The sequence below is a fragment of the Lepidothrix coronata genome, unplaced genomic scaffold, assembly GCF_001604755.1.
Source record: "Lepidothrix coronata isolate B3197 unplaced genomic scaffold, Lepidothrix_coronata-1.0 Scaffold75, whole genome shotgun sequence".
Taxonomy (NCBI): Eukaryota; Metazoa; Chordata; class Aves; order Passeriformes; family Pipridae; genus Lepidothrix; species Lepidothrix coronata.
This window is the reverse complement of record NW_016690255.1, coordinates 7047130-7066289: the sequence shown is the minus strand read 5'-3', so window position 1 is coordinate 7066289 and position 19160 is coordinate 7047130. Positions and strand designations below refer to the sequence as shown.

Here is a 19160-nt window from a genome sequence, read left to right as displayed (position 1 = left end):
ACCTAACATTACAATTCAGAAGAGCAATTTCAATTTCACTTGCAAACAGAAAAACAAATTCCTTTTGTACCCATAGATATTTTATCTAAGGAGTTGCTGAAGTTGTTGGAATTTTACATTGCTAAAACTTTTATTGCACACATTATTTAATTATTACATTAATATAGTATAAGAATTGGCATTAGTAATTATTCATGGTATTAAATATGAACAAAAGTGGTTATGTAAACAAAAAAGATATATTTCATATAGTTATCAAACACAGTAATTACAGATCTTTTAGGTTTGTGAATTTTGCATGCAGTAAAAATGATCTGAATTTTTTTTTTAATAAACATATTTGTCAGTTCAGATCCTGCATGTTCTGATGTTTTAGGAGTTGATTTCAGATGAGGATTCGCCTCATAATTTTCAAGGTCAGGAAAGGAAGTAATAATTCTGACTTCCTGCACAATGTAGGACACACAATAATTTTTCTATTGAACAAAGAACTTTTGGTTGAATTACAGTTTATAGTTTAGAAAAGCATCCAATCTTGGTTTCATCTGATAGCAAATCTTCTACTGTTTTACTATTTTTCTGCTGGATTTATCTTCAATAATAGTTTTGTCTAGATGAGATTTCCAGTTGCTGCATCTTCCTACAACTCTGTGTACTACTTTACATACTACTTTTCACTACACAACAGATATCATTTTCCCATATCTTCTCTGAGCTTACATGAAGATTGCCTTTTGAAGAAAATATTTGTATCAAATTACTTCAGGAGATGCATTTCATGATTTAGTATTTATGATTATGGGAACTTTTTTCTGGTGCCAGTACCTGTTGCCTGATTACTCACAGCAGTGGCATCAGAGCATTCTATTGTGCTGGGTTGGATTTGGGGAATCCATCTTTGTAGGACTTCTGGATTTATGTTGGATTTTATGTCTGAATTTATTATGTCTGAATCTTTCATCTGGATATCTTCTTTTGCATATTTATTTCACCCTCCTCACATGGAAGGAGACAAGAGTGGTGCCTGAAAGTCTGGAGCAGAGAATGGAATATCAAGACTGACTGACATTTGAATAGGTGAGCCCTAAAACAGAGATGCTAAAAGTGACCAAACAAGAGAAGAAAAAGGAAGAAGAAATAGGTAAAGAAGAGGAAAACAGGGGAGAGGAGAGAGCAGAAAAAGAAAAAACATAGAGAGATTCAACAATAATAAATCCCCAGAAATGGGGAAAAATCAGCATATTTGGGGAGGGTGGTGGCGGTTGTGGTAGAAATTCTATTTCTCTGGGGGAAAGACGGTTGAAATACAGGGAGAAAAGGCAAAATTTCACGTTTCACAGGCCAAGCCACAAAGACTGAGATTCATGAGGAAGAGTACTTAAAATACTGAAAGGGCTATGTCCCAAACTTTAAGCACTGTTTGAAGAGTGAAACTTTTTTCAGACATTGACTTAAAGGAGGTCCATACTCTTGCCACATTTGAAAAAAATTCTGTGGATAAGGGGGAGGAAGGATTAGAAGGAATTAAAAAAAAAATATATAGAAAATATCATTCCTGCACAGCCCCCCTAAAAGTCAGGAGTACACTGTTCATACACAAACCATCCTGTTCGATCTTCTATACCTGAATGGTAGAGCTACACAAAAGTTATGATCCATAAAATTATATCCATAATGTCTCTTCCAAAGGAATGCTGTGAGCCACCACACTCCCTTTCAGTACATCATTTGGTTACATGCCCAAAGAAACACATGCTGTTGGAAATTACTCAGCCAAGTCCCATGGTACCTCCAGACCCATCCTTGCCTCCCAGAAGTTTGTTACTCCCTAGGTTACAGGCTGAGAATTCAGATCACACTGGAGCTGATGCTTCAGGGTATGCTGAACTGACACAATGTTTTTACAGAAATAGCAGGACATAGGGAGGAGAGAGGTGGAAAAGTTGGCTGAAATGCATTAAGCACCCCAAAGAATAAGGGTTAAGATGAGCAGGAGGCATTTGGTTTCACATAGCTTTTTAGGGGGAAAAAAAGAATTAATGGAAAATGTCTTTCCAAATCACATTATTTATAAGATTCCACAGAGAAGGAGCTGATCCTTCATGCCTCCCCTTCAGCTCAGCAGGACAACTGTGTAGAGAGATACTGCAGACACAAACCTCAGTCCACGGTTGGACTAAAGTCATTAAATGTATCCATTCTGGAGAGATAAAAGCTTTAAAAAGCATTGCAAGTATTTTTAGCTCTTAAAAGCCTTAGACCTTGCTTTGGTTCAGACATGGATAATTCAGAACTGGCTAGGTGGAACTGTGCCATTTTAACGATAATATAAAAGTTTGACTGTTTGGGTTAAGAAGTATTATGATAAATTTCAGCTTAACAAAATGTTTAAAACATTTTTTGAATTATCTGTAAATGTAGACTAAGTCTGGAATTATTTTCCTTCAACATGGTGCTATTTCAACGCTATAATACAGGCACATACATAGTGAATGTAGATCTTAGTAGGTAAGTAGATCATTCTAACTTTTGTTTTAATGTCATCATATTTCCAGAGCTCTTTAGCAGACGCCCACATTCTTTTTTTCTACTAAGTTTTGGTTTCCATAGCTTCCATTGGATCAAAGCTTTTCTGGCAAGAACAAAACCAGCCCTGGTTTATCTCCCACCCTCTTCTGAACATCAGTGACTTTTCCTTTACAGGAAAACTAATTTCAAATGCACATCTATTGCATGAGAAACCTCATGAAAAAGTGAGTAGTTTAAAACTTATGTGCTAATACCATCCATATAATGAGGACAGAAAGAAATAATGAGCCATTGATCAGGAAGCTGTGGAGGAGAAAAGATAGCTTTAAGGGCTGTGAATTACATAAAAGCCTGCAAAACCTGCAAATACAACACAAACCTTAATTCAAGGAGAAAAAAACCATATAAGCAGCCACAATAAAATCACTTTGCTTTCAAGTGAATGAACAACTTTAAAATAGGATGATAAATAGTATCTACTCTATAAGATGGGGTTTTTTTTAAGTAACCAGATTAATGGAATTTTCTCTGAGACTATATGACTGGAAGTTGTTAAGGACTTCCATTAAAAATGATCAAACTTCAGACATTAAAGTACTTCATATATCTGAAATAAAACACCTGCCCTAAGTAAAATTTAAGTCTGAACGTACAGATTTGTGAGCTCTATACCAAATTTCATCCAATAATTGAGCTTTGTACTGACTTTCTATTACAAAAGCTTTCATTGCCTTAGAAGCAATAATTCCCCACTGTTATCACTAATAGTAGGTATGAGTCTGTTAATCTCTTGTTTACTGAGACAAAGCCCATCTTCAAAAGCCTTAAATGAAGAAGATTTATCCTATTAATGGGTTTCCTCTCTGGATCCTCAAATCTCTTCGTTACCCATGACACAGAATTTCTGGCAGCAGCAATATTGATGTTGCTCCTTTCAGCACATCAGCAAGCTAGAAAAGCAGCATGTTGCTGTAGCCTTGGGGCAACTTTGCTGGGACTTCCAGAGGTGGTCATCTTATGCAGACACATGCTAAAGCAGTGACTCCAGTATCTTTTCATCCCAATCAGACAGCTGAGCATCTGGCACAGGAAGGACTACCAGATAGGACAGTAAGAAAAAGATTAAATGTGCATAAAGCTGCAGAAAAAATTGCTTTAGGGCTCCTGCCTGACACCTTAGCCAGAGTGACTACTTCAACATGATCCTTCCTCACCTGGACCAGCATTGCCATTGCTTTGACAGCAGAAGCCTTTACATGTTAGGTAGAGTTAGGCAAACAGCTGTTTGTTCTGTCACTAAAATAAAACTACTGTAATGCAACAGGGTTATTTGGTTTTTTTTTTTCACAAACCGTTTTAGATACAGACCAGGGCAACCCAGGGAGCATGGAGGCTGCAAGAGCTGAGGCAGCACTGCTGGGATGAGAGGATGAAGAGAGAAAAGTCACCTTAGCAGAGGAGACTGGTTGGCACCAGTGATTTGCCACCTGCTCCTCTTCCTCATGTACACATACCCTTCCTGTGACTACACAGGGGGATGAAAAGCTCTGAACAGCACCACCCAAACTGTGTGAAAAAAATTAAAAATTTTTGATGTTTAGTTGGAGTTTCTACTCAGAGATGAATGTAATGAGGAAACAGGTCCAGGCTTCTAAGGAGTCATGTGGAAAGCAGGACAGGGAAAACCAAAGGCATGTTCAGACACTTGCACGGGCACAAAGGCTTCCCCCTGTGAGAGGGTGAACTTGAACACCTCAGCACTAAGCACGAGGCACAGCTTTACCAAGGCACAGCTTAACAACATCTTTCTGCACCAATTAGTAACTGAAGGTATTGGCTTTTCAAAGTGACTTGGCAGAGCTGCTGAAAGGAAAGGAGCCAACAGTCTCACCTCAGAAAGTCTCTCACAGGCAGAGCAGGGAACAGTTTGCTCCCAAAACTCAATCAAGTAGTACAGCACATGGACAGCTTTGTTCTTCTAATCTCAGGTGCTGGGAGAAGGACAGATGGCTTTAGGTCACTGAGAGTAAAACTTCAGCAGAAATCATTTAGGAAGAGGAGACCGTGCTTAGGTAACCTGAGTGACTATCAGCATTTAGCAGGGTGGTGCTGACTAGAACGTGCAAGCGACCTGGTACAGTAACTAACCATGCAACTGCCTGCCAGCCTAAGAGATTTACTGTTAGTCTTGTAATAATGTGCAGAAAAAACAGAAATTGTTTTAAACTGTAGCTTCATACTCATTTTAACTTTGAGATAACTTGGTCTGTGATCTAGGACTCAGATTGCAGCCAAAACCTTCGGGATTTATTCCAAGTTCTGGCTATCTCAGGGGGTTATGTGATTCATCTAACTTCTTTGTTAGGGAATTTTTCCACCTTTGAAAAAGAAGTGATGATACTTTTCAGTCACATTGGGACAGTCTGCTAGGTTTGGCGATGCATGCAGAGGGTAAAGAGATTTTCCACTTACTCAGCTGGCGATGAAAGAGATTGAAAAAAAAGCAAGAGTGATTGATACCTACATCAAGAGATAATGCAGTAGAAAGTGTGAGCAAAGAAAATATTCCTTTTTAGCAGTGAATGCACTAAGGCAGAACGCAAGCTATGATTCCCATTTGCTTTTAAACATAAAAAAAATACAATAGCAGGATATGGGAAAGAAGACAATGGGATAATGAAAAATTACGCTTGGGAAATGTGTGAAAATTGCCTAATTCCAAAACAAAAGCGGTATAGCAGCTGATTTTAAATTGGTTATAAACTGAACATGATTGGCTCAGTTTTTATCAGCAAGTTCCAAACTTCAGCTACATGAACATAAATAAGAGATTAAGCACTTCCACTCTGAGTGTTTAGAGAAACTGAATTAGACTGCCCCTGCACAGACAAGGGCTATTTCCCCGATGTGTGCTTGACCGAGGTTAGTCCAGACTGCCTTTTGTACTTTCAAGGAATGTGGGATGATTCATCTGTCAATGTTGATACACTGAGTTGAAAACACAAAGTGCTACATAAGAGCTAAAAGTTCATCAGCACGCTTTCTGTTCATGCCAGAATACGAAAATAAATGTCGAGCAGACCTTAGGAAAATGGTAAAGACAAGCTTGTAATGCCAAGAGAAGTTTGGTGATTATAATCTATATTTCCTAATGCCATAGAGCAATAGCAATACAAGTCTGGTAGGAGGAGAGGGCTTGATGTCTGTCTGTCCCTTTTCTGTCATTGTTTTCAGGTACTTGCTCAATGATCATAGCATGCAGATCTGTGTTCTTCAAATAATACAAAGAGAAAATTAAAGGATCACTTTTTCACAGTCATCCTCTGCATGCCCACACAGGACAGCCTGTGACAGACAGGGAGACTCAAGTGTTGTTGTGGGGATCAGGCACATAGAGGCACATGGTGTGTATGGGGGAGTGGAGCGATCCATCTCTCCCTGACCATGAGCAAAACTTCTGTTAGAGTGTAGGCATGCTGATCACACAAGAATCAGCTGCCTAAGTGGATGCAAAAGTGGGAAGGCTATGTTACAAGACTAGCTGCACAACCAATTCAATTGAATCAGAATCAGTAGGCAAGTTTATCACAGTACATCAGCAGTTTTAAAATCTTTGTCATTTCCCTCTGTCCCTCTTGCCTTGATATTTCAATGTGTCCAAGAAAGAGATACCTTTGGCTGTTCCTACAGCAACACCCAGCTATTTGGGTGCAGGAGACATCCAGGAAGTGGCAGTTCACCAACATTATGTCATGTGAGGATGACTGATTTTTATGTTTGCAGCTTACACTCGGTTTTCGGACACAACATGCTCATCACTGGGAGAACTAAGGCTGCCCTCTCCCCACTAATGGAACCCACCAAGCTGCCAGGGCACTCACCAGTGGCAGGCTTGCCACTGCAGCAGAACACAGCTCTGAAACTGGTCTGTTCCATGTGCAGAAAAATATTGTTTTTAAAAGGTCTTAGCATGTGTCTCAGTTTGCATCCCTTTGAAGTCCACGGGAAGACAGAGGGATGTAAAGCACCAGTGGTGCAATTTCAGTAACATGAATAAAGTTGTTCCTGCTTCTTCCAAGGCTAAATTTGGCACCTGATGCAGGGTGGTGGTTATGGTGAACGCTGAGAGCTATGCTGTGGAGATGGAAGTGGGAAGGACTGCTTTCCAGACAAATGCTGCAGTTTACTTACTATTTCATCTGCTACTTTTTTCAGAGAGTTTCAAAGTTGTTTGGGTTACTGGTACAAACAAGAATTTGCTCATTTTAGAGAACTGCAGTATGTAGCAAAAAGAGATAGTTATTGATAATCATGTAAAGACCAGCAAGGGCTACAAATTCTTGCTGGTAAAGCTGCATAAGTTTACACCAATTTCTCTCTTGTCACCACTGGACTTCTACCAAAACCTGAGGTAACCATTTTAAATCAATATTGAGTACAACTCTGCTATAAAGTGAGCACAGCATGAACATTTATTACATGCCTGCTGATGAGTGAATCTCTGAGGAATCCCTCTAAATAAGTGTTGAAAGAGGTGAATTCATTTTGGATGACTCTTTGGATGCCCATGTGGCAGAACTAACTCGTAAATCGCACAAAATAGAGTATTTCTGCAATGCTTCCAACACTTTCTTGCTACAACTGTTTGGGAACTCCACCACTGGTTCTCCTATCACATTTGGATAGGAATGCTATCAGAATGGTTAAAACTGTGAGACACAATAACAGCCAAAATCCTATTAACCTTTTTCAGTCCTGAAAAAAAGCTCAATTTGTAATGAAATTATGAGCAGGATTCAGTAAATAGGACTCTTTCTTTCTCAATCATCTTGACCAGTTTCTAACATAAACCACACCAACTTGTTACAGTGAAGTAAGACAGTAAAAGGGAACTATAGAATATGCAAGGTTTGTTAAGAACTAGTAGACCTTCCCCTTAGGAAGGAGAAACAATCAAAATGGAGAAGGTTTAAAGATTTACTGTGAAATTTCCAGCACTCCCTGGATCACCTAATCAACTGTTCTGCCATACTGTCATGAAATATGGTAACTGCTCACCAACCATAGTCAATCTTTTTTGGACACCAGATATACACTATTAGGTAGTTAATTAAAAAAAAAAAAAACGAAGACTTGCACAGACTCTGATGGTTAGTTGATAGCAAATGGCCTGTTTATTGCCTAGTATAGAAAGATTTCCTAGCATGATATTGAAAAACCCATTTTGTATGGTGCACAAAATCCGGGAACAAAATATCTTTTGCAGAATCATACAATTAAGGAGAGAACTTAGAATCATGGACTAGCTCAGGTTGAAAGGGTGCTTAAAAGATCATTTTTTCCAACCTTTCATGGGAAAGGGAGCCCAGATAAGCCCACCTGCCCTGGGCCACCTCATAGTTTAGAAAGAGATTATAAGAGCAAGGATGATTATTATCTTTTGTTGACGGGAGTCTGAACTTGCATTTATAAGCTGTTTACAGAATCATCCACTTCCTTTGCAAAATAATTTTTTAAAAATATAATTAAGCTGAAGGTGAAGTTCTGAGAAAGCATATAGGCTAAATTAAGTAGAATCAAGTCTCCTAATATGTGGCACATTATAGAACTAATGTGAAACTCAGCTGCAAAATTTCTGTGAGAATATGGTCAATTAGCTAACACCTCTTCCTCTGCAAGAGGGAAATAGTGGCTCTCCAGATTAATCTGGTCATTGTAACCAACATGCTGGCTAGTCTGGCATGGTTTGGAGCATGCTCTGCAGCTACAAAGTGTGGTTCTGTTGATAGAGGATGATGGAAACAGAAGAAGGGCAGTGTGGTGTCTTTACATGGCAATTATCCAAGTGTCTGGACTCTGCCCTGGCAGTGGGTGCTGCAGTACCACGGTGGTAAGTGGCTAAGAAAAAACCGGGCAGAAGGCATGAAAGGTGCTGCGGCCAAAGAGCAGCTCAATATAGGATACATAAATGAACTTTAAATACTCCAGCTTTTCAAACACTGGCTTATGACCAAGTCAAAAGGCAACCCCAAAAACCTCAGAATTTCATGCAAGGTTAACAATATTCTGCCCCTCAGAGCTGAGTCACCTTTGAGACAGGTGCCAAAGACAGGTGTCTGCAGCAAGGATTAACAGTGGCTGCAGCTCAGGTGAAACATGTTGCCCAGCTCTTGGCTCCAGTGGAAAGCAGCAGGAGAGCAGGAGATCAGTGCCTCACCCTACAGAAGCAAGACACTTCCAACAAGGTAATCAGTCAACTACATCTTGGTATTTTGGCAATATCTGCTCTCCTGATGGGATTTCATTAGTACCTTTAGCCCCTAATTTACTAAAAAAAATTACAGTTGGATGTCCCAACCTCATCTGACAACTCCAGGAATATTTTTCAGACTGTGCTTAAGCATTTATAAGCCTGGTTGAACAGAGTATTTGGGCTACAAAATATGAATCTACAGCAAAGCTTTCATGAAAGTTGAAATGGAGGATTTTGGACTGGAGTCATCTCAGATTAATCTGAAAACAAACTGAATATCGTATATCTACCATCTGTAGCAAATATCAATGCAACACTCTCTTCAAAAATAAACCAGTCATTTAAGCAAGCTTATTAATAGTTACTGTAAAATCTATTTGAAAAGTCTTGCCTAAAGAAATTTATAGACATCTTTCAGATGAAAATTTCCTCTTGAAAAAAAAAACTTCCATTAGACTTCCCAGCTCAGATTGCAATAAAGCAATCAGTTGTGTAATTAATTCCAAAGTCTCACTCACCTAAGAAGATGTGAAATAACATAGCACTGTGAAATGGATGACACTACCTGGACTTCTAGGTTTGCCTCACTTTGTAAGGGCGATGCCTTCCCATAGACGAAATCATTTGTATTTAAACTATTTTGAACATTACTTGCCTGAAAACTACAAGCAATACAAGACAGACCTAAACTCTAAGAAAGCACATAGCCTTTAATTTATATTGGATTGCTGGATCTTTAAATGAATATGCTTATAAGCACAGTTTTGGACAGGAATAACTTTACTGACTCAGGATAAACCTCATGCCACTGCATAGATCCTATTTCTTCATGTTGGCAAGGCCTTATCATTTCCCCAATTACATCCGTTTGCCAAAATAAAAAATATCAGGAAGAAAGGAGGCAGCAATATAAAAAATGGCAAACACATTATTGTGTATCTTTTCAGGCTGTGACACTGTCTACACAATTTCTAAAGTAATTTTAGCTCATTGACTTGTTTTTAACTTAGGTGAAAAGAATTTTATGGCAAAAATATGATATTTTTGGAATTTTGCTTTAAGTGGATACTTCTTGTTATTGTTTTCCCATCTTCATAATTCACCAGATTTGCAATATGGTAGCATGCCAACACAGAATATACCTATTATAAATTAAGTTAACTGAGTGTGGACATTTTAGTTGACAAGAGATCAGCTGGTAATCAACCAGTGTTAATACATGCAACCAGGTAAATCCTACAAGCTCTGCTTCCAGCATGCCTACCTCTGGCACACCAGCTATACTTCAGACTTTTCAGTACCCTATATATTTCCAATCTTCAAAGTGCTCACTCGACGGCATTTCAATGTGTCTTTGTGTTTATGCCACTTCTATCTGCCCAAGACAGAACCAGAAAGCCACAGCAGATCTGAAACTTTGTAGGATATTGATGCTTTCATGTTTATTTACTATGTTGCTATTAGTATGGTATTTGCTACACTATGGCAAACACTTAGAGCTTTGTTATCACAATATCCTAAATTAGGGGGGAAGTACTTTGTTTGCACAATCCCTTAAGGTTTCAGGGCAAATATATGTAAATTCACCATATTTCAGTTTATTCCTTTGAAGAAAACTGCTTTCTTCTGGTGACACTCTTCAGTCACTTCTTACAATCACAAGTGCTGAATTTTGAGTTGAAGTTATTAAAAGGAAGGAGTAGCACAAGGATGATGCAAATCTTAGCTGAATTATACTGTTAACTTGAGAATTTTCCCACTTGTTTGGGTATAGTTTAACTTCATTTAGTCTGAAATCAATCGATACACTGACAAGCTGAATGCATTACTATCCAGAGAAAACACATTTTTTTATTGATCAGAAACCACTTGTACATTTCTTGTCAACTTGAGAACTCAAACCCAGAAAGGAGCTTTTTAAAACACCAGACTTACATTCTGCTAAGGGAAATAATATCCACCAGCAGTCCAACAGGAGTAGTTTTCACATCTGCCCTTGCAACTGAGGAGAGCTTATCTTGGGGATCAAGCTTTCACAATTTTGGAGAGAAATAAAAGTCCTTCTTTTGTATGGAATCATATAATCATTTAGGATGGAAAAGACCTTTAAGTCCTCAAAGTCCAACCATTAAGCCATCACTAAATCATGTTCCTAAGCGCCATGTCTACAGATCTTGTAAATATCTCCAGGGATGGTGATTCAACCACTTTCCTGAGCAGCCTCTTCCAATGTCTGATGACCGTTTTGGTGGAGAAATTTTTCCTAATATCCAATCTAAACTTACCCTGGTGCAACTTGAAGCCATTTCCTTTTGTCCTGCCACTCATTACTCGGGAGAAGAGACCAACACACACCTTACTACAACCTGCTTTCAGGTATTGAAGAAAGCGATAAGGTCTCCCCTCAGCCTTGTCTTCTTCAGGCTTCTCCCTGAGTCTTCTCCTCTTCAGAACAACTCTAGTTCTCTCAGCTACTCCTCCTAAGACCTGTGATCCAGACCCTTCACCAGCTTCATTGCCCTTCCCTGGACATGCTCCATCATGTCAATGTCCTTCTTGTAGCAAGACTTTGGGGAATCAAATTCTTTTCTCGGCATATTATTTACCCATGAAAGCCACCTACTAGTATTAATGGGAACTCTGCATATTTAGCACAGCTTCAAAACAAGATGGTACATAAAATAGCAATGTATCGATTTTCTTCTAGGATGAAAAATGCTAAAATATTTTTTCTGCACCATTCCAATATATGTCTCCTGTTTTTCCTCCTCTAGCCACTTCTTATATATCAGTCCAACTCCAACCATTAAAAATCGTTAGTGGCTTTTTCTCACACTAAGATTTGCGCTTCCCATCACTGAAAATACCTGTCTTGATGCTCTTCAAAAGCATCTCCCTGAAAGTAGATCGAAGTAAATCCACAACAGAAAGTACTGTCAATAACGAAACATAGAAGTCTGCACCTTCTGATGCCACTGTTTTTTTTCTATATCCAAACATGATTTCTTACGTAATTTAGAACATCGGTCCCTCATACGATATCCTGTGTAAAAGGCAAAGTACTCAACAGTACTATTTCAAGAGAAAATCTGCAATATTTTCTGCTTACAAAAAGCTCTGTATATACTCTGAAGTCCAATACCAGGCCTTTTTTTAACCCAGACTCTGAAGGTCCTTTTCCATTTTACACTGAGGCAGGGGCAACTTCCTTGCAATCAGATTTTTTCATTTCAAAAATTATTGACTAAGTTAAAGTGGCATATTGTTACTCAATGAAATGTTATCATAAAATGAAAAGTCACAATATTTAAAAAAAATTAAATTACTAAATGCAGACAATAATCTTGAGACTAAATTAATTGAAACTTAAAGCAAATAAAAATATAGGAATTTAAAATTAATAAGAAAAAATACTAGAAAGGAAAAAGGGACTTCAGGAATGACGCATATGAAGAGAGTTCCACATATTCTAGCAAAATGGTATGAAACACATATTTCCTTTCCTTGAGAAACTGTTACTGCTGTCTGGTGCTAAAAATTGTGAGTTGATATCCTCACAGCCAAATAGTTGAGATTTTTAAAGCCATTTCCCCTTTTTTTTTCTTTATACAGGAGAAAGTAATATAAAGGGTTTAGAGAAGTTGTGAGCATTTCAGCTCCTTGGCACTAGAAATCATCCATTCTCCTACATTGACCTCTAGGTGGCACAAAAGAACCTAAACTAAGCAAGTCTTCTCTGATTTTTCAGGCGTTATGCCCTCCCAATCAGCCTCATCAAGTCACCAATTATGACATCACAAAGCACACACATCTATAACCTGTACTAAACAGAATATCAAATAAGTACTAAAGTAACAGCTACCGCAACTAGACAGCTCTATTTTATGGCTTTTAATTCTGCATTGAGATATAAACCATTAATTGATTCTCCACAGCACATCTAATTTCCTTTCACCTTCAACTTAAAATACTTAAAAGGAATAATAAGTTTACTAGAAATAAAGTTAAGGTTTACATCTAGTTTAATGTAAGGATTACTACAACATTAAAAATACATACAGTAACCCCCAATTTTGCTGATCCATCAGGAAAAAAAATAGTAATGAGAAAAATACATCCTTTACTTCATCTTTTTTTAGATTCTAGTATGTGAAAAATAAAAGGGTCAGTGAAATCACAGCAAATCAATATTTACTGCAGCAGTACCTAGAAATGCTGCTCTTTTACTTAACTGATGTAGCTGTTGCTATGAAGATAAGACCAGTATGTCCTGTGTGACTTTTATATTAACAGTCTAATATTATGCACAGCACAGGAGGTACCCCAACAACCCTTGCCCCTTAAGGCTAAGGGCTTGTATGCCCTTAAGCATACAAGAATGACACCACATAGTTAAGAAACTATAACATTACACCTCAGAGCATTTATTTTCCTCTACCAAAAAAAAAAATAAAATATGCATGTGTACACTGCCCTTGTATCAATGTTGCCGTCTATTTCCTTTATCTCCTCTCTTAGCCAAATCATTCACACTCAAATCTCAGGAACACTTTGACCAAAACCAAAATCACCTTCACCTCCTAACCTGCTCCAGCTCTCTGCATGCAATTGCCCAGGCTGGACTTTCACCACTCTATCATTCAAAACCATTCCATCTGAAATGCTTTGCCTTCCAAGACTGAGCGTGAAGCTATGTGTAAAATTTGTCAAATCATTATGTGGAAGATCATTTGCACCAACATGTGATAACAGGGCACTGCATCGTGTGCCCACAATTAAACAGGAAAGGAATTTCTCTCACCTGGCATAGAAATCTTTTGGTGGAACAACCTCCTGAAAGAACTGTAGCTGGTACAGGTAAAGTCCAATCAAGTGTCCTGCACTGAATATAGCCATTAATACACACAGACAGCTGAATATCAGCGGATCAAATGCTTGGCAACAGGACCACCATGTGCACAGGCCCAAAAATACAAAGAAATACACAGCTGAGGTCAAAGATGGCACCATCATACCTGTAAAAATAAAAACATGGAGGGTTGGAAAAGTGTGGGAAATATCAGCATTTGTTACACCTTAAGTTTGAAATGAAGTGTATTAAAAAATTTAACCCAATTAGGTTTATGCTAATTATTACAATTATGCTAATGAGCTCTAAAGACTGCTATTAACTTTGAGACTAGAAGAGTAGGATTTTTTTTTTGTTTTGTTCAATTCCCTTTTACCATATCTTAGAACACAACCGCTCTCCAGGCTTTCCTCTGAGAATCTTCTCTATGTAAAAAATGTTTCATAAAGCATGGAGAAAAACAGAAAGGTGGCTGCGAGGCCAGCTAGCACAGCCTGAGACCACAAGTGTATGAATTTTAAGTACAAGATACTAAAATGTCATGATGAATGACCAGTGCAAAGCCTTCTCGTACAAATCTTGAGGTATCTTAACTTGTTAAAACAAAAAAAACCCCTGATTCATATACTGAAAGTAAGAGATTTAGATAAAATCTACAGAATAATCAGTAAATGTTTGATTTTTTTTTCACTGTTAACTCCTAGAAACTTGTTATTTACATATGACAAAGTCCCTGCTATCTCACACATGTATGTTGTTTTTGCTATTGCTTAGCTGAGTATTGCACTTGTGAAAATGTCTAACTGGTAAAGGAGACCTGATGCTCTGAGGGTAACCCACAAAAGTAAGTTAGGAAGCAGGAAAGACATACATGTCTAAGAGAAGCAACTATGAGAGAATGACAAGAGATTGCAGACAGCACAGCAGCCCAGTGGACTCTTAAAGAAATGATAACAAAGCTAGCAGGGGGGCCTGCCTCAACTTAATTTTTAAGCTTTTTACTAGTATGCATCTAGGAGCCCCCTTCCTCTGGACAGACTTGCAGGCTCCTCGTGCCTCATAGCTCCAGTGTGCCTGCTGGCCCTGCAGCTGAGCCCCACAACTGAGCCAGCTACTTCAGCAGCAGGAGGATTTGCCCCTTGCCAGGTGCTGCATTGACTTGTTTTTTTGGGGGCAGTGCTTCAGGGGTCGGTCCCTGGTTGAGCTGAGTCCAGGCACTGTAAGGACTCGTATCTACAGTCATTTTCCTGAGCTCCACCATCACATCTTTCACATCATACTTGAGACCAAGTCTTTAACCTATGGTGCTGTAAACCCAGCAATTTCTGCCTCGAGCCTGAAACTCGTTCTTTCTAAGAGACACTTTGTCTTTATTTAAACATTTTTTGGAGAAGAAGAATCCACTATATCCCAAACCAATTTTTTATTATGGTCAATTACTCTGGCTGTGAAAAATTCAAAATTTATTTCTGGTCTGAAATTGCCTAGGTTTGCCACCTAAGTGTTGGCTCCTATTATCACTTCTGCTAGATGAGGTATCTTAAAAAATGGTATCGCTTTGTCAGCACTTTCAGGCTGCAGTTAAATCACCCTTCATCTTTTTGGCATGGTAAGTAAGGAAGTATTTAACTTATAAGGCTCACGGTCTCTCTCTGGAAAACAGGCTTCTCAGACCTCAAGTCCTTTTTGTAATTCTGAACAACCTCCCGGTTCTTGGCTTGTATTGGAGCTCCACAGGCAAGCTGGCCATCAACATTCAGAAGAAACTGTTCCCTGTCACTGCTGCATGATCCTTCTATTTCACCTTTCATGGATGATGTTCACCCATGCAGAGTGGCATCAGGTTTTCGGGTTTGTTTGGTTTTCCAGTTTTTTTTTAATCACACCTCTCTTCCCTCATGTCAGGCGTCATGGTGATTCACTTATTTTTTTTCCTTTTTAGATTTCATTCTTTGCATTTGGCTATGTGTAAGATTGTTAGACAATCTTACCTTAAAGAAAGAGTCTGCCTTACTAAAGGGGCCTCACCTGACCAGTCCCTGTCATTCAGTATCAAACATTTTTTGTACTCTTGTTTTATACTTCATATACTGGTATACTTATTCGTTTAGTATACGGTTATACTTTATAGGTAAACACTCCATTCAAACATGTGAGCCAGCACATGAAAGCTAATTTACAACTCCATGATCCAATTTTGAATTCAGTGATTACAATCTACAGTGATTTGTACACTTCCGTTCTGGTTGCAGCTGACTATGTGGTACTAAGTCAAACGTGTTATAAAAATGTTGGCTACACCATATCAAAACAACTACTTTTACTTACTCCATTGAAAACCAACAGGAAGTCTGCTTATTAGTCTTTTTACACACTACATGGTCAACTGAATACTCTTTGCTAGTTTTTCTTAATGAATACAGCTCCTTTTTACACTTGGAAGTGATGGAACCAAATCTATAAATTCACTTTAAAAAAAAAAAATATATACAATATATAGTCATTAATAATATGCCCCCATTCACCACTTGAATACAACAGCAACTGTGAAAGTCATAAACAGAATAATAGGGCCACACAGTATCAGTACAAAAAAATTAAGCAACTCAGCATATTCTGATACCTGCCAAAAATTCAATTTAAATAAAATCAGCAGCAATTTCTTTTCCCTTAAAAATTTCCATTGTTACTCCCACAGGTACCAAAGTGCTGAAACTCATTTGTTAAATGTATAATCTAATGGGCTCCTGAGGAAATTTTTCAAATGCACCAACCTGCTGAACCAAGTAAAATTGTAACAACAACTTTTCCAGTGGTGATTATCATGTTGCCAATAAACTCCCTCAGTCTGGTTGCTAGGGAGGCAATTCTACGCAGCAGTTTTAATTTCATGGTTTCCTCAAATTCTGCTTCTCCACAGTCTTCGTCATCCAGATCTTCTTCATACATCAAAGCGTCATCTGGCTCTAATTTTTCTCTTGCAGCCTAAAGCAGAAGGAAGGAAAGAAAAATAGAATGCAAAAAACAGAGAGAGGGAGACATAAAGGAATTTGAAATTAAAAACCACGCATATATTATTTAACAATGAAGTCTTATAACCCTTGACTATCCCAAGCAGTGAGAGCTAAGAAAGATGCACTAAAGCCGGAGTTGTGCATTGATGGCTCCCACTTCAGATCTGCCTCAAAATAAAAGGATGTTAAGCACTGTCTCTGAGAAAGGCTGCAGTCCTCCCACATGTGCACAACAGTCTGCTTTTTCATTTTTAACTTGAACTTTAGTTTGGTTAGTTCAGCATTCTTAGCAAGATAAGCATATTGTTATCCACTATCTTTTAAACGCCTCTCTGCCTCAATGGCTTCAGTTATAAGCTCCAGTAAGCACAAGTCCCTTCGTGGTTGATGTTGCTCAATAAATGTCAGTTTTCAAACCCTTTTGCATTAACCCTTTCTCAAACTTTAAATGCAAGACCTAGAATGGCGCGAGTAAGAGTGATCTGGGACAGGGCAACAAGGCCTAAAATCTGACTGAAGTCTGAGAAAGAAAAAATACACTAAGCACAGAATTGGGGAGACAGTCAGAAATGGTGAGATTCACTGACAGTGAAAGAAAAGGTGAAAAAGTGAGTAAGAGAGAACTAGTGAAAGCTTGAGTGATCTACAACAATTTAGCAGAAAATAAGACCAGTGGCTTAGAACTACACAATGGAAAAGAGAAAATAAGGAAACATGTAATGGCCCGTCATACTTAAGCAGTTTGTTAGGATTTGGCAGTGGTTTTCACCATCAAGTCTCCATCGTATCTTGGAGACCAGAAGACGTACACAGCTATTGAGTGATGTAGACTAAATCATCAACCCACAGTGAGAATCTGAAGGATTAGCAAGAGGCCCCCACAAAGACACAATTTATGGAAAAATTAGTCATTCACAGAGATGTAGGGGTATATTAAAAAAAGAAAAAAAGGTAATAGTTTTGAGCCAGGTTCTCATTTGGTGTAATACAGAATAGCTTCTTTGGCACTAATTTAAACTTGAATTAGCTAACGTTAGTTCTAGCCAAGCCGTATCTCTCCGTGTGAAAGTAAGAAAGACAGACTATTGGTATTTTTCATCAGAATAGCAGGTTTATATTTATTGGTGACCTTTGGCAGAAAAAATTCCATACTGACAGATAAGATTGCAGTAGGAACACATGAACTCTCAGCCGACTTAACCAAATTCTTCTGTACCATTACATTATGTGGATTCCCACAGGAACAAAATTCCCTATAGACTCTTTCATTTCACCTTTAAGCTTGTTGCCAGCTATCTTCTCTTACTTTAGAGCTTTCACATTGTTGTGAATGCCCAGGGAAGAAAAAAAAAGCCTGCTTATTCTCAGGAGTCTCTATTTTACAGACAATGAAACATGTATTAAATACAGCAGAGGGCTGATCTGGGAAATCTACCTTTCTCTTTGACTTATCACTATTTCACTAGCTATACCCATTTTAAATGGAGTACAGTAGAATTTTAATTGCTTTCTTATTGTCACCATTCACTTATAGAGCTCTCAACATAAGAATTATTAGATCCTTATGCAAAACAATAGAGAGATGGCAGCCCAAACATGCAGTCCCACATTTCGAGCCAGGCAACATGAAGAGGTTTTCTGTCCATTCATCACTGCTGCTCATATCTAAGCTCCTATCTAAAGGATAGGAGCTTTCCTATCTAAAGGATAGGAAATATTAAATATTCAGGAACAATGCTGACAGGGGGCTGAGCAAAACATTCTGCCCTCACTTTCACCTCTTCAGCTGTTTCAGTGAGAAAGTTAAATAATAGGCAAAAGTTATGATCATTTCTGATTGTGTTGTAATTACCAGATTAACCTGCTCCTCATCCAGTCCTTTTGGGCCCAATCCTGCTCCTCTTGGACTGGGTCTAATGCTCTGTGCCTTGAGCTTAATGTGACCAGTGAACAGTGAAACCTTCAATAATCTTCAGATCCCAAACAAAGAGAATGAGTGAGACTGGTGGACATTTAAAGGTTATGAAACATCATGCTTACTATACATGGGTCTAGGTGATAGAGACCCTTATTTCTTCAGCTAGTGCCTTCAGGTTGCTGAAGACAATATGCACTAAAACACAGACTTACTTAAAAAATGTATAGGAATAATTTCAAAATAAATAAGTTATTTCATGGGAGGTTGTCAGGATTCACATCTCTTTGAATACTGTGAATCTATGTTAAACATGAAGACATGATTCATATATTTATAGAGCTTAAGATTGCTGATATAACACTTAATTAAACAGGAACAGGAAATAAAAGTCTGAAGAGTCACAAAAGAAGACAATAAAATATTTTCCAAGTAGAAGCCAAAAATATTCTTATGGGAAAATTAAATATTTTTAAGTATGAATTGGAGGAAAACAGAAATTACCTTCAAATAGCAAAATAAAAAGGAGGACACAGAAGCAAGGAAACCACATAAAAACATCCCAGTGAAAGGTGGGACTTGATATCCTTTTCTGTCTCT

General features: G+C 38.2%; 1 protein-coding gene across 1 annotated transcript in view; it reads right to left on the bottom strand.

Moving 5' to 3' along the window:
- PIEZO2 (piezo type mechanosensitive ion channel component 2) overlaps positions 1–19160 on the bottom strand; it is a 298797-nt gene that overhangs the window by 105512 nt on the left and 174125 nt on the right. The window contains exons 6-7 of the mRNA XM_017819591.1: positions 16406–16616; positions 13584–13797 (exon numbers count right to left, since the gene is read on the bottom strand). Of these exons, the coding sequence (XP_017675080.1) occupies positions 13584–13797; positions 16406–16616 (425 nt within the window). The remainder of the gene's footprint in view (positions 1–13583; positions 13798–16405; positions 16617–19160) is intronic.